At 40.3% G+C, this 27,103-nt stretch overlaps 1 protein-coding gene across 7 annotated transcripts in view; it reads right to left on the reverse strand.

The window, feature by feature from the left end:
- Positions 1 to 27,103, reverse strand: part of LOC147035394 (monocarboxylate transporter 12-like) — a 170,912-nt gene that overhangs the window by 35,020 nt on the left and 108,789 nt on the right. For all 7 annotated transcript variants that reach the window (XM_085897717.1, XM_085897725.1, XM_085897742.1 and 4 more), the window contains 3 exons: positions 23,378 to 23,521; positions 9,640 to 10,195; positions 5,231 to 5,490 (listed from right to left, as the gene is read on the reverse strand). In XM_085897717.1, the coding sequence (XP_085753843.1) occupies positions 5,231 to 5,490; positions 9,640 to 10,195; positions 23,378 to 23,521 (960 nt within the window). The remainder of the gene's footprint in view (positions 1 to 5,230; positions 5,491 to 9,639; positions 10,196 to 23,377; positions 23,522 to 27,103) is intronic.

Here is a 27,103-nt window from a genome sequence, read left to right on the forward strand (position 1 = left end):
GTTTCCTGTCATTATATTATTCTGTCATATATTTCTAATACATAAATGACAGCAAGAAGGCTTCAAGAAAATTATCATTTCTATGTCCAAGCATACCTTCAAGAAAAGGGTATTCGGTATTTTAATAAATATGTTCTACAACATAAGAATGAGGTATTTTGAATAAAAGATTGGCTTTATACTGATGTTAAGGCCCAGTCACACCTTGACGTTTTCGCCAATGTATGCCGATTTTTGAAATTTTTTTCTAAAACGCTGGCACACGTTGAATACGTTATGGGTAAGTTTTGATAACATTGAGAGCACGCTGAAAAACACTGCCATACGTCGTTGTACGCTGGCTTTAAACGTTGTACTTTTCGGTTGTCCTCAAATTTTTGCATGCTTGAAATTTCACGACGTATGCCGGCGTATGACTCACACGTTCCGCTATGCTGGCCACAAGTTGTATGCACGGTCTGCGATCGTTGACAGACGTCAACACATGCTACTTGTAAGTTAATCATAAGTTGAGACACGCCGAGGTAATGCTTAGCGTACCCGAAACTTATTTCTAACCTATGATTAACGTGTTGTTGGCACGTTACGCGATCGTTGCCACACGTCGACAGACGTTACTTTTAAGTTACTCATAGGCTGAAAGATGTCGGTATAATGGATCGTCCTTGCGTCAGCGTCCACGGCCACGGCCAGGACACTTATTTGCAGCATTCTTCAAACTTTTCTTCGGCATGACGAGGATTTTCACACTTCGATGTCTAGCTTGGCTATGATTCCAATTGTCCATCGGCAGCGTCTATTTAAAATAGTCGAGTTTGAGCGTTTTAACACGTTCAGAAGAAACGCTTCAAATTTCCAAACCCCAGCGTCAAAAAACAAAGGCGAGTGACAGCAATTTAAATCGTTCATTGCAAACAATGAAAATAGTTGAGTGGTACCGTTTAAAAGTCGTTGAGTGTAAAAAAAAAATCCAATTGTTGAGCGCAAGCGTCTACTTTCAATAGTGGAGTTTGAGCGATTTAGCACGTTCAATAGAAACGATTAAAATTTCCGAGTGCCAGCGTCATAAAACAAAGGCGAGTGACAGCAATTTAAATCGTTCATTGTAAACAATGAAAATAGCTGAGTGATACCGTTTAAAAGTCGTTGAGTGTAAAAAAAAAAATCCAATTGTTGAGCACAAGCGTCTACTTTCAATCGTGGAGATGCAGCCATTTAAATCGTTGAGTGACAGCCTATGAATAGCAAACCCCACATCACCGGCAAAGATAAACTGCCGCACGATATGGATAAGTTAGGCTATCGTTGGGCATAGTTTGTGAACGCCGGCTACACGATAATTATTCTTTGGTATACCGTATCTATAAGTTATCGAAGCGCTCTATGCACATTATTAGTTCATTGTGCATTTGTCCAACCCGTTATGAATAGACCAAAATCGTAAAAACAAGCCATAGCTCATTGTTGAAAAAGCCCCATAAAAAATTAGCCGCAAAGAACTTCGAACAATGGTGCAAAGATGTCTCCTACCCGTGGACACGTGGACGCAAGGAGGACCCAGGTCGAAAAACCAGTTAAAACCAGTACACATTTTCAACTGGTCTCTATTGGTTCTAATTGGTCTTTAACTGGTCTCTATTGGTTTCAACTGGTACCAGTTAAATTCAGTCAGAATTCCAATTTCCCAGTTGAAAAAACCAGTAGCTCATATTTGTACCAGTTAAAGTCTTACTGGTTCCAGTTGATACCAGTTGCAATGTACTGGTCCCAGTTGATACCAGTTGCAATGTACTGGTCCCAGTTGATACCAGTTGCAATGTACTGGTCTCCCAGTTGATACCAGTTACAATGTACTGGTCCCAGTTGATACCAGTTAGTTAAATACATGTATTTCAACTGGTAATATATCACTCTATTCCAATTTCCATATTAAAACCAGTAAGAAACCAACTGGCTTTACTGGTACCAGTTGGCTACTGGTTTTCAACTGGTACCAGTTGACCAGTAAGCTACTGGTCTTTACTGGTTTTTTGACCTGGGGATCCATCATCACCCACACCCTCCCCCTCACACTCACCTACTACTGCCAACATGAACAAACTACTACTAATACGAATACTGATACTGATACTGTTAATGCTGACATGGACATCGACTCAAAAAGGACTCGAAAACACTGTTGGGTTCCCCTTTTATGAACACCATTTTTATATACCAATTCCCAAAATCGTTGGGAACACGTCTTTATTTGGCAGTTGTAAGTTAGAAACACGTTCATTTATTTTTTTGTCGACCGGAAGACGTCATTGGAATACGTCTACATATGTCAATGTGTGTTGGGACTACGTAAAGAATTGGTTCAAAGCACATCAAACATAAGTTAGAAATAAGTTTCGCGTAAAAAAGACATTACCGCGACGTGTTTCGACTTATGAGTAGCTTAAAAGTAGCCTTTGTGGACGTGTGTAAGCGTCCGCATATCGTGTGTACAACTTATCCCCATCGCATGCGGAACGTGTGTCATACGCCAAGTACGTCATAAAATTTTGAACATGTTCAAAATTTCTTGACGTACTCTACTTACTACGACGTATGATAGCGTACTTTAGCGTTCTACTCACGTAATACCAAACTTCTCATACCGTATTTGACGTGCCCCAACGTTTTAGACACATTTTTCTTTGGTCGGCATACGCTGGCAAGATCGCCAAGGTGTGACTGCGATGTTGACACTTCCATTTCTACGGCAGTTATGATTCAAATCGTTGTGCATCAGCCTTTTAATAGGCTACGTCACGACATCGTCGGCGATGCGTGCAATGCGCTATGCCTAAGTTAGACTATCATTGGGCATTGGTTGTGTAGGCCGACAACAGGTTCAGCATTCGTTGGTATAAGTTATCTACAACACAACGAAATGTTCTGTGTCCATTACTAATGCGTTATACATAAGACCAAGTCGCTATGAATACGTCCGAATCTTTAAAAAAAAACATCAAAAGTTCAACGTAAGCCAGCGTTTTACATACATTTTAATACGTTGCCATCGCTGGCTAAAACGTCAAGGTGTGACTGGGCCTTTAATAAACCAACAACTTTGGATTTAATTAAAATGTTAAATAATGAAAAAAATTTAAAGTTAAGAAAACGCTCGGCTCTTTTAGAAATCCAGAGGAAATTTTATTTTGGATACAGGAATAACAAGAAATCCTGATGAATATATGTATGATATTCTATGGGGTGAAAGTGATTCAACGATAGTAAGGGATGAGGAAGGAGTTGAAGAAACTGAGATGAGAGAGAGGGAGAAAAGAGAGAAGGAGGAGAGGGAGAAAAGAGAGAAGGAGGAGAGGGAGAAGAGAGAGAAGGAGGAGAAGGAGAAGAGAGAAGAACTGCCAAAAAGGCAGTCCTACGGTCCTTTTATAGGCGACCTGTGTACACAGAGCCTCAAGCACGACTTCAGCCAAATTCAGCTTGCCTATTGGCGCATCGCTGCACGCAACCTCCAACCATCAATTATTGCGGTCATTCTCTCCTGACTATTGAATGAGATGCAACTCTCAATTAACACAGGCCTGGCTTACGGCGCCATGTTAGGGACACTGGATGAATGCCAGAAAGCAGCCATTTGCCGGAACAACTGAGGGAAAACATGAAGCACTCACAAAAGGTGGTCTATTCTGAACATGCATTTATGGAAATAACTGTCTGAAGACCTGGATGTTGTGTGTATTACTTGGATCCAATTCTGAAATCCACAACTATGTATATATATATATATATATATATATATATATATATATATATATATATATATATATATATATATATATATATATATATATATATATATATATATATATACATATATATATATATATATATATATATATATATATATATATATATACATATATATATATATACATATATATATATATATATATATATATATATATATATATATATATATATATACATATATATATATACATATATATATATATATATATATATATATATATATATATATATATATATATATATATATATATATATATATATACATATGCACACATACACAAACACATACATATTCAGTGTATACATACGTGGATATATACATATGCGGTACATGGTACAGTATATGCTATAGCCCCACTTGATGCTCATCATTTGGAGAATAGAGCATGAACAAACCCTATATGTTGGACTCTCTTAGATGGTGAATGGGGGGGGGGTGGATAATGCTCTCCAATTGTGCTGCTGATTGCTGAGACAAAGCTACGTCATATGGCAACCAGAGTGCCCTGGTAAATTACATCACTTTCTCCAAGGTCAAATATGGAATATCTCGTCCCGATCACACATGCATGCACAGAGAGGGTTAAGGTATTTTTTTAGTCTGTCTGCCTGTCCAGCAGTCAAACAAAACTGAAAATCATTCCGAACATGAAACAAACTGTTTTTTAGGGTTGTCATAAAGGACACAAACAACAGGCACAAATAACATGTAATTAATGGGTTAAATAAGTTGGTGTAAAAGCTGCTGCATCAACGACAGTAAACTTTTGAAAAAAACATTTTTCTACGACCTTTAAAATCTTAATTTTATTTCAATTGAATTATACACTTGAACATTGCAGAACACAAACTGCCTTTTTGGCATCTTCAAAACCTTTCCATTTAGCAGTACATAAAAAAAAAACATATCCATGCCTTGAGGACAGAGTAACGATGAGAATTAACATTCACACCATCTCATGCTCTGAGGGTGGAGCAACTGTGTGATATTCTGCATTTAGACAAATATGGCACTGCCTAGCACCATTTGTTTCGTGCATATTTTTCTCAAAAATTTCAAAATCGTCATTTTAGCATAAAGGACTTGGGAGAAAGTTTATAATTGTGCAAACGCATGGATAAACCTCGATGGTGACAAAAAATGTATCTCAGCAAAGCATCGTCAGTTCTGGACTTTTCCGTTCAACCCATCAGCTTTGTATGTTTTTTCATCGTGCCTGTTATGCAAGGTTCATGAACAAAACAAACATTTGTCGTGGTCGGAGACACAAAGCAAGAGTTTAAAAGACTCTTTCCATGTCTGTTTTTCTGAAGACTGCTTGGGGTAAGGTGTTCTTTGAACTCTCGAGTTTCATATGAGTTAAAAATACATTTTTCACACGAGTTACAAACAAAATTTTTGCACGTGTTCGAAAGATTAACATACCTGAGAAAGGTGGGATGACAAGCAGTGAAATTCCAACACCAAAATACATCATGCCAATAGCTTTGGGTGAATCTTTTGCACCGACCAGTTTTGAAGCTATGAATGGCATCAACGACATGAACACGCCATTGCAGTAGCCAATAGGAATGGCACATGCCATCATGAGACTGTATGTGTTGGTAGCTGCCAGAAGAAGCACAGACACCCCATAGAGAGCAGCCATCGGAGCAAAGGTGTGCACTTGGAAAGGGCGGATCCATCTGTTAGAGTGGGGTTTGGAAGATTTCATAACAAATTTATATATTTATTTACAGTGATCTAAGGCTTATTGAGAACCTTCTAAACATATAACATGTAGAACATATCACGATACAATTAGAAATGAACAGGATAGAACAAACATTAGAAATATATGTGGAAAAAGTACAGGCCCAGACCAGGAATCAACCCAGTTCCTCTGGCCTGGCAAACCATACCAGTGCTCTGCCATCTGAGCTGTCTGGGCGACTCACCGGCTGAGCAACGCAATTCTTCCACATATAGAAACGCCATTTTCTATAATGGCATTTCTCTATGTTGAGTTGCAGTGTTGTTGCAGCGCCAATAAGTGACTTTCGAAATGTCATATGAATGCTCATAAGGCCTTTCGCACATGCGCTGTGTGTGCATTTTCAGTGACTCGGTTAACAAGGCTAGCAAGGCATTTCAGTGACTTGGTCAAAGGTTCTAGGGGTCTAGAGGGAGCCTTGCCGATCTGTCAAAGTCATTGTTGGATTTACAGTGACTTCCTGAACTAGTTTCCCACTTGCCAGGCAGCTGAGTTTGGATGGGAGACCTGATTTGGGTTGAGTCTGGGTGGTATGATACATCTTCCGCTTTTTAATGATGGATTTCACTGAACTCTAAGGGATAATGAGTGACTGAAATCTTCTTATAGCCCTCTCCTGAACGGTGTTTCTCCACCACTTCATGTCTGACTTCTTTGGAAAGCTCCATGGTCTTCATGTTTGCCTTGCCTGTTGACCAAGTGAGTTGCACCTTAAAACTCCTTCAATAAGTGGGAGAGCTTAATTTTTAAGTTAAACCACTGATTACAAATAAGTGAAACATATTACACTTATTTTGTCTAAAGGGGTCTGTAAAGTCTTAAAGGTCTGAAGGGTTTTTGGGGTCTAAAGGGTCTTCCAGGGTCTTATGGATCTTGGGGGTAAAAAGGGTCTCAATGGGTCTAAAGGTAGTAAATATCTCACGGCATCTAAAGGGTCTTCAAATGTCTAAGTCTAAGTAGTCTCAGCAGTCGAAAGGTTAAAAAGGTACATTCCAATATTACATAATTGATAGACGTACATGTAGTCAGAGTACAATTGATGTTCAAATGGTACGTAATTAACAGACATATACTGAGGCTTCACAGCTTCACGGACAGAGGGCTTCACAGCCAGACCGTGTTTATCATTTTCATATAAAGATAACGGTCCTCAGCTCATGCAGCTCCCAATCCCACCCATCAACCCCACCTCCTCCCAAACATGATTAATAGTAATAAATGTTGTAAAATTACCCTGTGCATTGTCAAGCCCCAGATATGACTTTCCCATCAGTATTAACAAGTATCCAAACCAGATACAGTGTCTTCCTCTGGGTAGTCTGCCTGAATGTTGGTAATAATGGCATGGTCTTTCCGATGCAGATGGACATTAAATAAATCGCCAAGCCTGCCATGTTCACACAAGGTAATCCTGCAAGGTTCAAAGTCCACTCATTGGCAGCAATGGTCGAAAGTTAAGGTAGAACGCGCCCATCGCCGAACCTTCAGAACTTGCACTGGCCCACATCCTCGGGAGATCACATTACACGGGGATGCAAGCTATCAGCTTTTTGAGTGAGTTCAGAAAGTTCCTCAACTTTCATGTTGCAGAGGCACATCCCTTTGTCGCAGGTGCATTGCCATGTATTTTTGGTTTGTTTCAGAAACTTTGTGAGTCATTTTAGGTCACAATTATTATAACAAAATGTTTCTCGGGTATTGGCATACCCGATATACATTTGCCTGTCCTGATGACCCTCATTGCTTGGGGGTTTCTGTGCACGCGCACCTACTCTTCTGTGATGGATTACATCATTTTGAAAGTCGCTTATTCCCAGCCAAATGGCATGGTTGCATTGAAATCAACACAGATAAGAAATAGAGAGTTGTGATTGGTGGATGTTAATTGGGCCATATCAGCAACAATAAATGTTTATTTGGAGTCGTGATCATGAGGTGGACAGTACATAGTGCAAACATTATATGGTTGCAGAAAGGAATGAGCAGTCAGAGGTATTTTAGGAGGTTAGGGCAGAACATTGGCAGTGGGGTTGGAGCTCTTACCATAAACACTAATCCCACCACCATGATGGGGGTTTTGCCTGTATTAATGGAGCACAGGTAGGGGGTGGAAAACTCTGCTGGGAAGCAGCAGCAGGAGGTGCAGCACAGGCAGGTGCAGACATGAGAGGAAGAGATTCAAGGGATATGGGTGTGCAAGCAAACACAGTGGTCATATAAGGTTTAACCACTGTGTTTGCAAATGGCCGAATACCGGGTTCCGTTTCAGAATCATGAGCTCAGTTATATGCTGCTACACATTGCCAGAGAGGAAGGAGGGGTGAATAAAATCAGGAATAAAAGCAGCTCTGTAAAAATGCACCAAGACATGAAATCTGGTTTTCTCGAGGCGAGGAAGAATGCTCAGGGTGAGGACTGAGGAGTAATTGTGAGGGAAGAGAAGACAGTGTAAGGGAATGGGAAAAGTAGAGTGAGGGGCAGGAATATTTTACTTTAAACATTTTACTTTAAGCTCACAGGGAAAGATGAAGCTGGAAGGGGGAGGAATATTATGTTTGCTCTGTTTGGATTAAATAGAATCAGGTCGGTGCCTATGTGAATCGTTGGGTGAGGCAGAGAGGGAAGTGATAAAGTGAGAGAAGGAGAGCAGAAGAGATAAGAAAGAGAGAAAAAGTTAATGGTTGAAGCCTACGCATCAAGTATTATGCAGTGGAGATCACACACAATAAATAAATTTATACAATAACCTAAAAATCAAGGAAAAGACATACCGGACAATTAACAGCACAGGTAACAATAAATAACAGATAAACGAGATAAATTTTCAATAGTATCCTTAGCTTTGGGGGTCATTTTCTGTGAGCAGCAAGCACGTATATATAAAGGAGGAATCTGGAACTGGGTTAGTTGACACCTTCATGTGTTGTTGTTGATTTTCGTGCTGTACTTGTGGTTCCTAACATATGTCGTTGTATGCTCTACAGTTTAAGAAGGGATGCAGGGGTAACCTACTGAAGGGCAGAATTGCATTTTTCTGCATCTGTGTTATTTTTTTATGTTCTCTTAACCATAACTAGAATGGCAGTCCTGAAAGCGTATAGTCTCGTCTGAAAATTCTGAACAAAAATACCATCGTTAATTGAACACGCTACTGTTATGGACCACTGCTATTATGGCCTATATACCCATATCATCCATGCACCCTATTATGTCACATACATTGCCATTATTTGTAGCTTTATTCGTTATTGATTGATTATTAGAATACTTAACGACCACCTTTGTGTGCATGAACGCAAAATTGCATCAATGAAGCTGAATATGAAAAAGATTTCAAACTATATTCCTCATGGCTAGTCGATCATATGTATCGTTTCCTGTCCTGTCCATAAGTTTCCTGTCGATCTGTTAAGTGGTTCTGGAGAAGAAGATTTTTTGCATTTTTATTTTCAATCCAATATTGCCACCAGAGAACGTGACCGAAGACGTCATTTCAGATATACAATGTTTCAGATTTTTGGATAAGGATTTTGATTCAAAGAATTTATGGCTGGAATACCACTTCACCTATGATGTTATAATTATCACCCTATGTACCCCAGTGGGGAGTTGATGACGCATGGCAAGTTTCAATTTTTTTCGTTGAGCGGTTTTGGAGAAGATGATGTCAAAATTTTTCCCTTTAATCAAAAAATAGCTGCCATACTAACATGTGACCTATGACATCACAGTTATCAAGAAAATAATTCTTTATGGGGAGTCCATCCCATGTTTAAAGTTTCGTATCGATTGGTCAAGCGGTTGCAGAGAAATACAATTTTAAACTGAAAATATCGAGACGTGAACACGCCCACACCCACGCACATACACACACACACACACACACACACACACACACACACACACACACACACACACACACACACACACACACACACTGCAATTGTGTCGCAACCCCTTCTGGGCGAGATTAATTGTGAAGAAAGCCATAATTGGATTTGATTAACAAAAGACTGCCACTTACAAAAACAATAAAAATTGTTGTAAACCAGAAATTGAAAACTCACAAAACCCAACTTACTTTCTGTCAATGACCCAGCTGTGGGTTATGTTTCCGAATATGTCCACAATGCCAATAATGGCAAGCAAGAAAGCCGCTTGCCTCTCAGAAACACCACAGTTGTATGCGAATGGAACAATGTAAACAAGTGGGATTATATAACCACAGGCAAGGATGGATGTTGAAATGAAGTAAACGACAAATTCCAGGTGGAGGATTGATGAACTGGTGTCACATTTTCTTGGTGGGAACTTGTAGCAGCAAGGTTTCTGTGTTTGTTCTTTCAAATGCTCTTCTTTGTCACAAGATTTTCTGTGTGTTAGCAGGGAAGATGTGTGATTAGGTGGAGGACGGAAGAGTGCCGCACAGACACAAATGTGGGCAACCAGGCCTCCCAGGATGAGCAAGGCCCCACGCCAGGAATACTTCTCAATGAGAAATTGAGAAACAGGTGCCAATATAAAGGTGCCGACCCCACTGCCTATCGTAGCCAGGCCCATGGGAAATGAACACCATTGATCAAAGTAGCATGTGACAATCGCCACACTTGGTGAATAACATAGGCCGTATCCGAGACCTGAAAGAAAATTAACGACAAGAATAATACATATCATCATGGTGTCATCAATATAACATTTTTCAAGCAAATGTTACAAAGCAATCAAAAGATGTTACTCTTAAATTTTTAATAGTCTGCTTGATCCACCTCCTCCTTCCTTATCTCACACACATGATATGTGCACAGACGAGAAGTTATACAGTGTCAAATGTTCATGTACACCATTCATTTGGAAAATAAGTTTCTCCCCCCCCCCGCCCCCCGTTTGTTTTCTGAATGCTTGTGGGTTGTACGCCATATTCTATGTGTAGTTAAGAAAAGTATCGTTTTCTTGTGTGCAGTTAGTTAAGTGATATGTATAGCTTTCATTACGATATTTCAATCAATTTGTATGTAGCATGACGAGGAGAGCCGACCCGTCGCTTCGCTGATGGACCAACTAGTCGTCCTGTTTGCCAAATTTTTCGCCAAATTTTTTTGTTTGCCAAACCCGTATATAGAGTGATTCAATCCATCCCTCCACCACCTCTCTATCCTCATGTCCCGGCTTCTCCCCCCCCCCCAACCCCTTTTGTCCCCTCGTTTGTCCTAATGTCCCTTCCTGCTACAAATGTCTCACACACGATGACAGGTTTTGACAGGCCCCACCGTTGGAAGGTGGTGGGGAAAAGGGGGGGGGGAGTGAAGGGAAGGAAGACAAATTTACTCGTGCGAAAACCGTGCTTTAACCTCAGCGTTGCCCAGGTAAAAAAGAAAATTGAAATACCCTCTGCCAACACTAGGTGGCACTGCATGGTACACATTTACATGGAGAATTTACGCCCCCCCCCCCCGGCCTATACCCCTCCATGAAGGCGCGGCCATGTAGCCTATGTTACCCCCCACACAGTTGTATTTGTACCCTGAGTTTGGAGTTTGTAACTTAAGAGATGTGGTCGTGCATAAGGAACAAAGAAAGCCAGAGAGAGAGGGAGAGAGAAAGACAATGATGTGTGTGTATATATATATATATATATATATATATATATATATATATATATATATATATATATATATATATATATATATATATATATACACACACACACATATTCGGAAAGGGGGGCGACTTTTAGATGGTCACCAGTTGATTTCGTTTTGTAGTTCATTATTAATTCATTATATACTTTTCCCCACCACATACTAACTTTGAGGCAATTTGAACATGTGTTTGTATGTCTGCCCCATTCAATGGAAGATTCAAATGAACCGCCGATTGAGCCGATGTTCCTGAGTCACGTCCAGATTTCAGAGCTCGTTCATACAACAGCCATGGGGCACAGCCCTAACATAGCGTCAGTAGTTTTGGTTCAATGATGTCAGTCTCTCTTCACAAATCTGGAGACCCTCTCGGGACTCACTTGCCAATGAGACTACTCAGATGCAGGCAGGAGACCTTTGGGTGCCTTCAACAAGCTCTGGCCTGTCCTGCCTGCACCCACTAAGCCACTTTGGACATTTTTGGTATCCTCAGGACCACCCTGCCAAAGCGCTTCTACCGGGTAACTTTGGCTGATAACGATAATAATCTCTCCTTCGACTTGTTCTTATTGGCACTCATGCTTCATGTCATCCCATTCCCAGCATCTTCCCAACAAAACTGATTCTTTCTCTTATTCATTTTCCTTTTGATCCTTCCTTCCCATTTTATTGCCCTGTTATTTACATTCCCCTGAATGTTCAAAGCATTTATTTCATCAGTAATAAATTAATGTTGGCCATCTATTTTTAGTCATTCAGTTTTTCTTCTTGTATTCTGACTCTCATGTACCAAACTATTACAGTGCCAGTGCTGCTGAAGTCGTTTCTTGGCAAGGGTTATGCTGAGTGGTTTGCCATCGCCTTCACAGCAGGAGTTTGGATAGGAATTTGTAATATGTTCATGGTGGCAGCGGGAGCTCGCCTACTCAGATGGGACACCCAGTTTAACATCTATCCGATGGATGGCACACACACTGATTAATTACCTTGACAGTTTATAGCTGGCCTGGGATGGCAACCCAGGCTTGACAGCTTTGAGGCGAGTGTGCGTACCTCGAGTCATCAATACTGCCAGCCCTGTTCTTGTAAACCGGTAATAAATTATTTCTTTATGGTCAAGTTGATGTTACTCTTTCCCTTCTGTGGTGCAATTTGACTGTAAATCAAACCATTGGAAAGGGTATGTGGAGTAAAAGAATGAGTAATTGGTCATCTGACCTTGCAATCAGAATTATCAACTCCATCTCCGGGCATTGGGATTGGCACTACACAGCCAATAGTAGGTAGACACCTCGTCCAACATCTCATTCCAAAATCATGGGTATTAGCTCTAGCAGGGCAGAAATTTGATGAACTGACTTGCTGGAAAGGTGGCATCCTATGTGGGTGCCACGTTGAAAGTCACTGAGTGCTGCAGTCCGGCCCATTCTACTGCCAACGCTTGTCTATGGAGATTGCATGGCTGTGTGCTTGATTTTATACATCTGTCAGCAATGGGTGTGGCTGAAATAGTCAAATCCACGAATTAGAAGGGGTGTCCGCATACTTTTGGCCATGTAGTGTGCTACCCAATGGTGTATGTCTGTAAACTTGTGTAAATTTTACATTATACCTTATATCCAAAACCTGTTAGGCATGTTTCACATGGCAAATGCAACATGCAAAATCCATCCTCTGCCACAAATATATAACGAGAGTTCATGCAACACCTTACCCCACACAGTGTTAAGTAAATAATCAAATTTAAATAAAAGTGGAACTGCCACTTTGTAACTGCTGGCAGTGATGATTGGGTACCAAGACGTCCGGCTTTGATGCAACACAGGATCGACAAGTTACGGACCGAGTAACACAAAGTGGTCAATCAATTTGTTACATATGCAGTTAGCCCTTTTTCCTTGGGACATTGTCGGTATCAATTGAATTGGCATTTAAATTACCTGAAGACGAAGTAATAAATGTGCCGGAAATGTCACCATGGGTCCACAGGGAAAACCGGAACTCCCCTGAGTAATACGAAGCCCCCCCCCCCATACGTCTCTCTACTATGTGGGAATGACGACTTATGACTTATGGACCCGTAACATGCCACATTCAAGCAATTTATTACGTAAGCAGTTATCCCTTTTTCCTGAATGCAAAATCGGTATAATTTGAATTTTTTTTCAAATAACTTGAACACAAAGTAATAAATGTGGACAAGATAGGTGCAGAGGGTAAAGCAGGATTCCCCTGAGTCTAATGAGGCCCCACACATTTCTCAACGATGGGATTCACAAGTTATGCACTGAGAAACAGGCGACGTTCCATCCATTTATGATGTACACAGTTTTTCCTGGAGCCATCATCAGTGTCAATTGAATTGCTACTACTGTACCCTCAAATGCATGCAGACACAGCCAAGTGAGCCTTATGAAAAAGAAAAAAAAAAAATCGAAAACTTCTCAGATTCAAATAATTAAATAATTCTGGCTGCCAGAACTTGTCGTTTGAGTTTAAATTTAAAACGTGCATTCCCCATGTCTCCGAGATCATAACTGTGAAGTTTCACATTGATTGATACAGCGTTGCCAGAGTAAACATTATTTAATATTTTACTTCAATCCAATATGGCTGCCAAACCATGTGACTGCACAATTATTCATAAACCAACTTATATGAACTACACTTGGAGAATACGTTTGTGAAGTTTCCCCTCGATCTGACCAGTTGTTCTGGAGAAGAAGATTTTTGAAGGCTTCATAGTAAATTTAATATGGCCACCAAACCACGTGACCTCTCAATTACAAATTAACAAACTTGTTCAAGCATGTGTGTAAAGTTTTGCCTCAATCTGTTCAGCCAATTCGGAGAAGAAGATTTTTATATATTTTTTTTTTTAATTTTCAGTCCAATATGGCTGACAAAAAACCACATGACCTATGACGTCAAAAAATTTTTTTCGATAGTCAGTTGCGTAGATGACAATCAAGAAATTTCTAATTTTTCTGATGCAGCGTTCTCCCTGTCGAATTTTCACTGGGATACCACTTCACCGATGACGTCACAAAAAATCACACGTCATCTCCATTTAGAGTTCTTGCCTTGTGCCAAGCTTCTATTTTTTCCATTGTGTGGTTTTAGAGATACAGAGGTCCAGTTTTTCAGTTTTTCAAAGATGGTGCCCGTACCGCGTGACCTATGACGTCACAATTATCAATGATGTATGCTATAAGAAAGATATGTATTAAGGTGAAAATTTCGTGCCGATCAGACTTACGTTTGTTGAGAAAATGGATTTTAAAGCGAAAAGACTCATCATCACACCATTTTAGAGCCTTTTTCCCTGAGCAGGGGTCAGCTTTTTGTGGGCTCCAATCATGGTACCCTTTCTTGTGGAAATGTTTTTACAGCCGGATGCCCTTTCTGATGCCAACCCTTTTGTTGCCTTCGACATGCAGGGAGAATTACCAGTATACTCGTGCTCATTTTGCCGACCTTGGAGGATGCCAGGCTGAGTTAACCCCCCTGATGTTAATTAATTGGCCAGCAGGGCTTGAACTCAGGACCTTGAAGATCCCAAGCCACCACCCTAAACACTAAACCAACACCAGGCACAAGAAACAAAAAAACTAAACAGAGCAAAAACAATAGGTTACCCCACCTTGTAGGCTGGGTACCCTAGTGGTGGTTTTTAAGGTTGTACAAGAAAAAATCCAGAAGTTTCGTGCCATTTATGTGGTCTTCTACACAAATTTATGCAACATGTCTAAGTACAGCAAAACTGGAGGAAAAGGCGATTTGTGTTCTCCAGTGTTCAAGTATATACTGTAATTTAATTGAAATAAAATAAAGATTGTAAAGGTTGTATAAAAAATGAATTCCAGAAATTTATCGCTGTTGACATAGAAGATTTTAAACTACCTTATTTAACACGTGACATGAATTGTTCAGGCTTGTTAGTCCCCTCCCGGTTTCACAGGAAGGGACTATAGGTTTGCTCTCCGTCTGTCCATTCAGCTGTCCATCCATCCGTCCCACATGTGGTTTTTCCAAATTTTCTCCCATACCCTTTAACATATTCAACTGAAACTTGGTACGTGACTTTATGATAATTTATCGGACAAGCTCGAGTTTTAAGGCGTTTCGTCAATTTTTCACAGAGTTATGCCCTTTTTGTACTTTGAAAATATCACATCGGTCGGGGATATGTATTACAAAGCAATTCTCGCTCTTGCTCTCCATGTTGTGTTCACTATATGTTCCCTACACAAAGATTCCCACTTTTATTCAGATATTTGTGAAGAATATCCCACATTTACATTATATTCACTAGGCTGAAAGGATAGCTCAGAGGTAGCACACTTACCTTTGAGCTGTCTCGTGCAGGTTCAATTCCTGACCCGAATATGAAGTGTCATCCTGATGTTTTGCAGGAAGGGTGTTATGTCATTGAATGCACCATTCATCAGATGAGACTTTAAGCCGGCGTTCCATCTGCCAGCGTTTGCTTGCCAGCACACCAGCACTTATGGATCCAAAGGTGTCCTTCGCAAGTAGTTGGCTCTTGCAGTCCAGCTGTTAAGCTGGAAAGCTGTGCACTTTGTGCTAAAATCATGAATTTACCATGAGGGTTCTTCATGGGTCAATATCATTTTTAACCTTGTACCCATCTTGGGTCTTGCTTATTTTAGGGGTGGGGCCAAAAATATTTAAGTGGGGGGGGGCAATACCAAAAGCAAGTAAACTCACCTTAACGGTCAAAGCTTGTGCCACTTTTTGCCTTAAAATGGAAACATGACAATGGTAATACATTTTCATATGTAGAACCTTCATATGTATTGCCCTTTTTATGGGCGGAGCAAGAATCTTTAAATGTGGGGGCTAACTACACCGAATAATGAGCAAACTCACTTCGACATTAAAATGCATGACTCTGTGTCTAAAAATGCAAACATAAGGAAGGTTTTACATTTTCACATATAGACCCACCTGATATATATATATATATATATATATATATATATATATATATATATATATATATATATATATATATATATATATATATATATATATATATATATATATATATATATGGTGTTCCCAAAAAAATACAACTTTTAAAATGCTTCGTTTGATCCTAAAAAAGCAGTAATTTTGTCACTAATGCTTCATTTCTTGTTGCAGAGACCCTGAAGTTTATTTTGATACTAAGCAAGCGCCAGAAAAATGCCAAGACTGACCGTACAACAATGGACGAAAATTGTTGAACTTTGGCACCAGACGAAAAGTGTGATACAGGTGCAACGTCTTTACTCGAGACATTTCGGTATCCACTTGTGCCATGCACCAAACTTTCGGACAATAAAGTGCACCGTCGCAAAGTTTACCAATGTGGGAACCATCTGTGACCTTCACAAGGATTACAGTGGTTGGAAGAGGACAGGTCGTAGTGAAGAAAATGAAGAAATGGTGAGACAGGCGGTCGTTTAGAGTCCAAAAAAATAGATTCGACGACTTTCTGCCAAGACAAACATTCATAAGAGCACCGTTCAGAGGATCCTTCGCCAAGACATTCATGCCTTTCCATACAAAATTCAAACTGAAACGGTGCTTACTGATCAACAGAAACGCAAACGACTAGACCTTGCAAATTGGTTCTCAGGAAAGTTGAAGGAAGATGCAGACTTCCTCAAAAAACTTCACATGACAGACGAATGTCATGCTCACTTGTCTGGGGAGGTAAACAAGCAAAACTTTCGGTACTGGGGAACTGAACATCCTGCTAATGCATCAACTGAACTGGTGCCTCGATCTGTTCTCAAAGTCACCATGTGGGTGGCGGTTGGTTGGTATGGGATAATTGGTCCATACTTCTTTGAAGATGACCAGGGACGCACTTGCACGGTAAACCAGAGGAACTATCGCGAAATGATTCAGGAATTCTATCTGCCTGAGCTACGTACTCAGGCCCGTAGGAGAAACAACCTGATCCAGATGAGTACCCAGTGGTTCCAGCAGGATGGGGCACCGCCCCATACAGCCAGGGAAACAAGGAGTTTACTCAACCAACATTTTGAGATCCGCTTTATCTCCCTCTATGAAGACGTTGAGTGGCCACCGTATTCCCCTGACCTTACTCCTCCAGACTTCTTCTTGTGGGGGTATCTCAAGGACAGGATCTATGGAAACCCTAGGCCTCAGACTCTTGATCAGCTGAAGGAAAACATCCACCGAGAAATCCAGAACATTCCTCAGGAAACGTTTCCCAAAGTGATGGAGAACATGACAACGCGTTTGCAGGCAGTGATCGGACAAAGTGGAGCCTCCGTCGAACATTTGGTCTAAAAGAAAACGACGATTCTATCCCAAAATTTAAATTTTGGTGGCAATTTTGACATTGGTACAATAAACTTCAACTTTTCAGCTTTCTATCCAGCCATATATCTTTTTTACAAATACATGTTATGACCATCCTCTTTGCAAATGAATAGTTGTATATTTTTTGGGACACCCTATATATATATATATATATATATATATATATATATATATATATATATATATATATACATATACATATATATATATATATATATATATATATATATATATATATATATATATATATATATATATATATATATATATACATATACATATATATATATATATATATATATATATATATATCTTGTCTAACTTCGGGGTGGGACAAGATTGGTTAAAGAGGAGGGGCACGAGACACAACGGAGCAATCTTACTCCAACATTCAAAGTTTAAGTGACTGTGATTATCGGTTTAAAATGTATTTCGTGTATGAAAACGATTTTGTAATTGATAATTGATAACTAAACCTTTCCCTGAAAGAAACACAACAGGTTTAGCAATTCAAGTATTTTTTTAAACATTACACCTCATAAAGTCATATTCTTAGCTTGTGTGCAAGTTCATGTCACTCGATACCTCGATATTTCCAGCCGTTCTGGAGAAGAAGATTTTTAGATCCTCGTGGAGGATCTCTAAGTCTAACTCACGTTGTTGTTCTTCTGCTTCTTCTTGTAGACTTTTTAGATCCTCGTAGAGGATCTCTAAGTCTTACTCACATTGTTGTTCATCTGCTTCTTCTTGTGGACTTTTTTGTTTCACAGCCTACAGTTTTCATCGAAACTTCCTGAAACTTGGCATATATATGTAAAAATACCCCGCGCAGACAGTAACCATCTCCGATTTTGAAACTTCCTCCTAGAAAAAAAGTTGTGACGTCAAAATATCTCTGCAAATGGAAATCGCCGAAAAAATTATCTCCTAAACTAGGCAAGCTTTTTGAATTCTGTTTACGTGAATCATACTGGGTGTTAGCAGAGATGAATTACCGCACATATGATACATCACTATGATGTCATAAAAAATTGACGTCATTCCTATTTTTTCACATTTTTTGTTTCACAACCCAGAGTTTTCATCGGATCTTCGTGAAACTTGCCATGTATATGCAGAAAGCCCACGCGCAGGCAGTAACCATCTCCGATTTTGGAAATTCTTCCGAGAAAAAAAAGTTGACGTCATAATATCGCCGCTAATGGAAATCGCCTATACCATTATCTCCAATACTAGGCAAGCTGTTTGAATTTTGTTTGCGGAAATCAAGCCGGGCATTAGCACGGATAATTTATCGCAAACCTGATACATCACAATGACGTCATATTCGTTTTTATGATGTCATCATTAAGAGGACGAGGATCTTAGCTCATTTGAGCTTGTTGATAGGTTTTAGGGTAAATCCAATATGGCTGCCAAACCATGTGACCTATGACATCATATGTGTGAACCTTTTGTTCCTCATGGCCTAGCACCATGCTCACATGAAGAGGCTGATACGCACATGCTTTAGCATACAGCAGATAACACGAAGAAAGTGTGCAATAAGCTCATGCTTTGCACAGTTGACACTGATGTTGTGGTGCTGGCAGAAACAGCGACAGTGAACGAGATTCAGCCTCATGACCTGTGGGTAGCCTTTAGAGTTGGCAAAAACTTTAAGTTTTTACCCATTCATGACGTTGCTTCGGAAGGACTGGTGTTGCTTTAACCGGCTCCGAACGGGTGTTGGCAGATTCCATCACAACATGTTGTCCTGGGACTTTGCTGACTCACCTGACTGTGAGTGTGGCCTCCCCTAGACTACAGATCATCTTTTGCAAGACTGCCCCACACATGGCTAGAGGGAGGCTGATAATAACTGCAGCACCTGACCACAATGGTCCAAAGCCGGCTATAAACAGCTAACTTCACATCGTAGACCAACAACTCAGAGACATGCCACACAAAAGAACATGCGACTGCAGCATCCATTGTTGCAAGGAAGTCAGCTACTTTCCCACCGCTGCATGATTTGACAGGTTGTGATAACATGTCCTCGTTCACTGGAATGGAGAAGAAGACGGCATGGGACATCTGGAATGTGTAGCCTGAGGTGACTGAAGCATTTCAACAGTTAGTCAGTATGCCTAAAGTCATTAGCGACTGGTCAGTGTCAGTGCTACAGAGCTTTGTTGTGCTTCGATCTGTATTGTAGAATAAGTGACCGACGATGGGAATGATGCCAGAAAGCAACTGTTTGCACAGAAGTCTTGTTCACTGGAGAACATCACAATAATATTTGCTTTCCCTCATTCAACACATCAAGCCTGTCTTGCTATCAGAGTAACTGTTGGAATATCTGCCTGCATCCCAATCCACAGCTGCCAAGTCCTTCAGATTGAGGATGGACAAAAGTCTCTGGATTGTGGTAACCATTCTGGATCACTCCACAACAAGCATCCAAGACATGCTATGAACTGTTACACTGCAACTGCAAGAAGTCTTGCCATGGGTGCTGCAAGTGTGGTAAAGCTGGCTTGAAGTGTATTGTGCTCCAGCTTAGGGGCCTGCCAGGAACAAGGATAGTGCTGATATAACTTCCAGCAGTAGAGACGGTGCAGTTACAAGTATAAATATGTGGCATAATAATGGTGGCATAGCTGCCATTTGGGGTTGATTGATCTACGAGTCAAGCTTTGAAACTGCGGTGCTTGTATACACAAGCATGACTATAAATATTATCACATCTATTTTATATTTCAGACAAACTTTGGACAAACTGAATCTGTTTGCTTTTTTCTTTTTTTTAATGTCTGCCACTCTTTTCAATGTGTAGACAGCCACTGGAATAGGAAAAACACATCTGTGACACCTACCTTCATTCAGTTTTCTATATATATACACATACACACACACACACACACACACACACACACACACACACACACACACACACACACACACACACACACAGATCTAAAACTGAGAATCTGTTGGGGAGGGGGAGAGAGAGGGATGGGGGTGAAGACTCTGGTCGAGGTGGGTGAAGTCTCAGTCGAATGACGTGAATATATGTATTAATTACATACTGTTGTTGGACCACAAGTCCATCTATTAATTATTAATTATTATCGGAAGATACCTTTTAAACCCTTTGACACTTTCGTATGCTTTTAGACTCCTCTAGACCTTGAGACCCTATTGACCCCTTTAGACACTAACTACTATTGGAACATACCCTTGAGACCCCTTGTCCCTTTCGACCTTTTAGACCCTTTAATACCTTTTAGATCCCTTTTCCCTTTAGAGATTTTAGATACTTGAAGACCCTTATCCGTTTCGACACATTTAGACCTTTTTGACCCCTGAGACCCTTTACACATTTACCGCCTTTCACCCCTCAGACCTATGGACATTTAGACCCTCTTGACCCGTGAGACCCCTTTCGACACACACCACACACACATCTAGAGTTTTCTTGCAATATATAGACAATACTTTTTCAGCAAGGAATACGCAATCAACAACCAAGTGGAGTGCGAGTACTCTGCTAGTATCAGGATAAAAACACAAAGTTGAGATAATAATCAGACTGCTCATTGTTGGACTTATTCCCTGACACCAGTTTTCAAAAACGTGGATTTGACACTGAATTTGGTAAGACACTAGATGGGTCAACGTCTAAAAATGTACCAGCGACCGGTACCTCTAATTTCCAATTTTGGACAAAGAAATTGACACCAAGTTGGACTGTTACGGGTCAGATAATTTCTTGTTTTGTACTTCCACTTTTCAGAAAAGGAGGCACCGCCCCAAAATAGGAAGCTACAAGATGGATCCAACCCTGATGTTAATCCCAATGGTGATTATAATCAATGTGAGATGGGTTTATTTTAACAAAAATTGCACAATTTCCCCCCCCCCGTCCCCTTCATAGGGGGCTTAACAGCTGGACTATTTTGTGCTAGCACCCTGGCTAAATTACAAACCCTTCCCTAATGTACAGACAGGCTTCAGCTGTACAGCCATGCGTGAGTAATGATGCAACCAGTGGGCCAAATTCATAACCAGGTCCAAAATATATTCCCCCAAATACTTGTAATAAATTTTGCTGTCGTGAAGCCCTTTCTCTGTGAGGTGTTCCTCAACCAGCTGCCAAATATGCTGAACCTGTTCTCCAAAAAGTGTGGAACTTTTTTGTTGAACATTTCCCTATCCATCCTAATCTCTCTTACAATCTCCATGGTGGAACATAAGCTGTTGCTATGAGCAGAAGCTACAGAGAGAATAATGCAGCCGATACCAGAGGCATTATGTTTTCGTGTTAGTCTGTCCATGTGTCCATCCGTCCGTTATCGGTCTTTATGATACCTTGTGTGACCTTTAATTGAAAAAAATATTTGTCATCGTGAAAACTTGTGAAGCAATGAAGAGATTACAACCAAACTTGGCAGAAGTACAGACTGCAATACAAAGATGAACTGATTACATTTTGGGTTCAAAAGATGAAAGGTCATGCGCCCTTTTATTTGAAAATAATTTTGTGACTGTCTCAGCTAACCAACATTTTAGGGCTGTATCCAAATGTTATGAAAACAATATTTTGCAGGGTTTTTTGGTTTTTTTTAATCATTAAAACATTATCAGAAAACATTGCATGCTTCAAATATTTTAAAAAATATTTTGAAGTTTATAATGTTAATCTCATGGAGGAGCTGGAACATATAACGGTTCAGGATGTAACAGAATAAAAGGAACAGTAGAAGGAGAGGAGGAAGCACCAACGGCAGGGATGAGAGACAAAATAGAGGGAGATTTGGACAAATAAGGGATGTGGGGAATAATGAAGATAAGGAGAGGGAACACGGGGGTAAATTATTGTAATATCATAGTAACGGTTAAAATGCTATGAAAATACAGTTATTCCACAGCGTTTCAATGGCATTTTTACAACCGTATTAAATAATGCTTGGCATCATGTTTTCATGATGTCGTAATAACATTATTGTGTTTACTTTGGGAATAAATTGTGAACCGCTGAAGGGAATTCAACCAAACATGGCAAACGTATGGATTGTAATATGACGAATCGATTCAATTTGGGCTCAACGGGTCCAATGACACGTGCCGTTTGAAAATCATTTTACAGAACCTAACTCGAGTTTGAAGTATCTGATATTATCTCTTTTATCCTCTCTTTTATTCTCTCTATCTCTATCTCTATCTCTATCTCTATCTCTATCTCTATCTCTATCTCTATCTCTATCTCTATCTCTATCTCTATCTCTATCTCTATCTCTATCTCTATCTCTATCTCTATCTCTCTCTCTCTCTCTCTCTCTCTCTCTCTCTCTCTCTCTCTCTCTCTCTCTCTCTCTCTCTCTCTCTCTCTCTCTCTCTCTCTCTCTCTCTCTCTCTCTCTCTCTCTCTCGTGACCTTTAATTGAGATCAAACGTGACAGTGGGTCGACACCTAACATGGGCTGAGGCATATGCATTGACACATTGAGGTGTAATTATATTAACTCGTTTTTTTTCTACATCTTTCTCTATGAGCACAAAAGGCAAGCACACACATATCGAAAGTTGATTAGGTTGTCATGGTTAAAATACGCAATGAAACTGAAATGTAGATCCATTTACATCAAAATGTGTTTGTACACATCTTTATAGGAGAGAATAAAGTTTGAATTAACCTTCTCAGAGTGCAATCTGTTCATAATGTGAATACATTTTTTTATGAACACAAATTGTTTTGAACGTCATACGGTGTCTTTCATGTGAAATCGGCATTGGCTTAAAAGTTTGAAGAATATCTAATTTGTCTCTTACGTACCAGAAACGAGTCCCAGGGTCATGGAGAGAAATGGAATGCTCGTGCCAAAGGAAGCAACAACAAAACCAGTAGAGGACAGAATTCCACCAAGCATTACCGTTGCCTTGTAGCCAAAACGTGAGACAAAGTACATTCCCAAAGGAGCTGTCAAACACACACAAGAAAATAATATTGATGACCACACAAACATATCAATGATTGCTTAAAAGCTTTGCAAATCAAAACCTTGTTAAAAAAAAATGAATAAACAAGACAGAGTATTTAACAATGCAAACCTTACCAGGTCATAGAGCTTACAATAGATCTGAAAATCAGTGCTGATTCACTCACTCACTGACACAGCACAATAAAGGCCCAGTCACACCTTGACGTTTTAGCCAACGTATGCCAATTTTTGAAAAATTTTTCTAAAACGCTGGCACACGTTGAATACGTTATGGGTAAGTTTTGATAACATTGAGAGCGCGCTGAAAAACACTGCCATACGTCGTTGTACGCTGGCTTTAAACGTTGTACTTTTCGGTTGTCCTCAAATTTTTGCATGCTTGAAATTTCACGACGTATGCCGGCGTATGACTCACACGTTCCGCTACGCTGGCCACAAGTTGTATGCACGGTCTGCGATCGTTGACAGACGTCAACACATGCTACTTGTAAGTTAATCATAAGTTGAGACACGCCGAGGTAATGTTTAGCGTACCCGAAACTTATTTCTAACCTATGATTAACGTGTTGTTGGCACGTTACGCGATCGTTGCCACACGTCAACAGACGTTACTTTTAAGTTACTCATAGGCTGAAAGACGTCGGTATAATGGATCGTCCTTGCGTCAGCGTCCACGGCCACGGCCAGGACACTTATTTGCAGCATTATTCAAACTTTTCTTCGGCATGACGAGGATGTTCACACTTCGATGTCTAGCTTGGCTATGATTCCAATTGTCCATCGGCAGCGTCTATTTAAAATAGTCGAGTTTGAGCGTTTTAACACGTTCAGAAGAAACGCTTCGAATTTCCAAACCCCAGCGTCAAAAAACAAAGGCGAGTGACAGCAATTTAAATCGTTCATTGTAAACAATGAAAATAGTTGAGGGGTACCGTTTAAAAGTCGTTGAGTGTAAAAGAAATCCAATTGTTGAGCGCAAGCGTCTACTTTCAATAGTGGAGATGCAGCCATTTAAATCGTTGAGTGGTAGCCGATGAATAGCAAACCCCACGTCACCGGCAAAGATAAACTGCCGCACGATATGGATAAGTTAGGCTATCGTTGGGCATAGTTTGTGAACGCCGGCTCCACGATAATTATTCGTTGGTATACCATATCTATAAGTTATGAAGCGCTCTATGCACATTATTAGTTAATTGTGCATTTGTCCAACCCGATATGAATAGACCTAAATCGTAAAAACAAGCCATAGCTCATTGTTGAAAAAGCCCCATAAAAATTTAGCCGCGAAGAACTTCGAACAATGGTGCAAAGATGTCTCCTACCCGTGGACACGCGGACGCAAGGAGGATCCATCATAACCCACGCCCTCCCCCTCACACTCACCAACTACTGCCAACATGAACAAACTACTACTAATACTAATACTGATACCGATACTGATACTGTTACTGCTGACATGGACATCGACCCAAAAAGGACTCGAAAACACTGTTGGGTTCCCCTTTTATGAACACCATTTTTATATACCAATTCCCAAAATCGCTGGGAACACGTCTTTATATGGCAGTTGTAAGTTAGAAACACGTTCATTTATTTTTTTTGTCGACCGGTAGACGTCATTGGAATACGTCTACATACGTCGATGTGTATTGGGACTACGTAAAGAATTGGTTCAAAGCACGTCAAACATAAGTTAGAAATAAGTTTCGCGTAAAAAGACATTACCGCAACGTGTTTCGACTTATGAGTAGCTTATAAGTAGCCTTTGTGGACGTGTGTAAGCGTCCACATATCGTGTGTAAAACTTATCCCCACGCATGCGGAACGTGTGTCATACGCCAAGTACGTCGTAAAATTTTGAACATGTTTAAAATTTCTTGACGTACTCTACTTACTACGACTTATGATAGCGTACTTTCGCGTTCGACTCACGTATACCAAACTTACTCATTCCGTATTTGATGTGCCCCAACGTTTTAGACACATTTTTCTTAGGTCGGCATACGCTGGCAAGATCGCCAAGGTGTGACCGCGATGTTGTCACTTCCATTTCTACGGCAGTTATGATTCGAATCGTTGTGCGTCAGCCTTTTAATAGGCTACGTCACGACATCATCGGCAATGCGTGCAACGTGCTATGCCTAAGTTAGACTATCGTTGGGCATAGGTTGTGTAGGCCAACAACAGGTTCAGCATTCGTTGGTATAAGTTATCTATAACACAACGAAACGTTCTGTGTCCGTTACTAATGCGTTATACATAAGACCAAGTCGCTATAAATACGTCCGAATCTTTAAAAAAAACATCAAAAGTTCAACGTAAGCCAGCGTTTTACATACATTTTAATACGTTGCCATCACTGGCTAAAGGCCCGGTCACACCTTGACGTTTTAGCCAACGTATGCCGATTTTTGAATTTTTTTTCTAAAACGCTGGCACACGTTGAATACGTTATGGGTAAGTTTTGATAACATTGAGAGCACGCTGAAAAACACTGCCATACGTCGTTGTACGTTGGCTTTAAACGTTGTACTTTTCGGTTGTCCTCAAATTTTTTCATGCTTGAAATTTCACGACGTATGCCGGCGTATGACTCACACGTTCCGCTACGCTGGCCACAAGGTGTATGCACGGTCTGCGATCGTTGACAGACGTCAACACATGCTACTTGTAAGTTAATCATAAGTTGAGACACGCCGGGGTAATGCTTAGCGTACCCGAAACTTATTTCTAACCTATGATTAACGTGTTGTTGGCACGTTACGCGATCGTTGCCACACGTCGACAGACGTTACTTTTAAGTTACTCATAGGCTGAAAGACGTCGGTATAATGGATCGTCCTTGCGTCAGCGTCCACGGCTACGGCCAGGACACTTATTTGCAGCATTCTTCAAACTTTTCTTCGGCATGACGAGGATGTTCACACTTCGATGCCTAGCTTGGTTATGATTCCAATTGTCCATCGGCAGCGTCTATTTAAAATAGTCGAGTTTGAGCGTTTTAACACGTTCAGAAGAAACGCTTCAAATTTCCAAACCCCAGCTTAAAAAAACAAAGGCTGGTGACAGCAATTTAAATCGTTCATTGTAAACAATGAAAATAGCTGAGTGGTACCATTTAAAAGTCGTTGAGTGTAAAAAAAATCCAATTGTTGAGCGCAAGCGTCTACTTTCAATAGTGGAGATGGAGCCATTTAAATCGTTGAGTGGCAGCCTATGAACCTACCCGTGGACACGCGGACGCAAGGAGGATCCATCATAACCCACACCCTCCCCCTCACACTCACCTACTACTGCCAACATGAACAAACTACTACTAATACTAATACTGATACTGATACTGATACTGATACTGATACTGCTGACATGGACATCGACTCAAAAAGGAACTAGAAAACACTGTTGGGTTCCCCTTTTATGAACACCATTTTTATATACCAATTCCCAAAACCGCTGGGAACACGTCTTTATATGGCAGTTGTAAGTTAGAAACACGTTCATTTTTATTTTTTTTGTCGACCGGAAGACGTCATTGGAATACGTCTACATACATCGAT

Source organism: Eptatretus burgeri, chromosome 1 (assembly GCF_056783735.1).
Source record: "Eptatretus burgeri isolate ZD-2024b chromosome 1, Ebu_testis_v1, whole genome shotgun sequence".
Classification (NCBI taxonomy): Eukaryota; Metazoa; Chordata; class Myxini; order Myxiniformes; family Myxinidae; genus Eptatretus; species Eptatretus burgeri.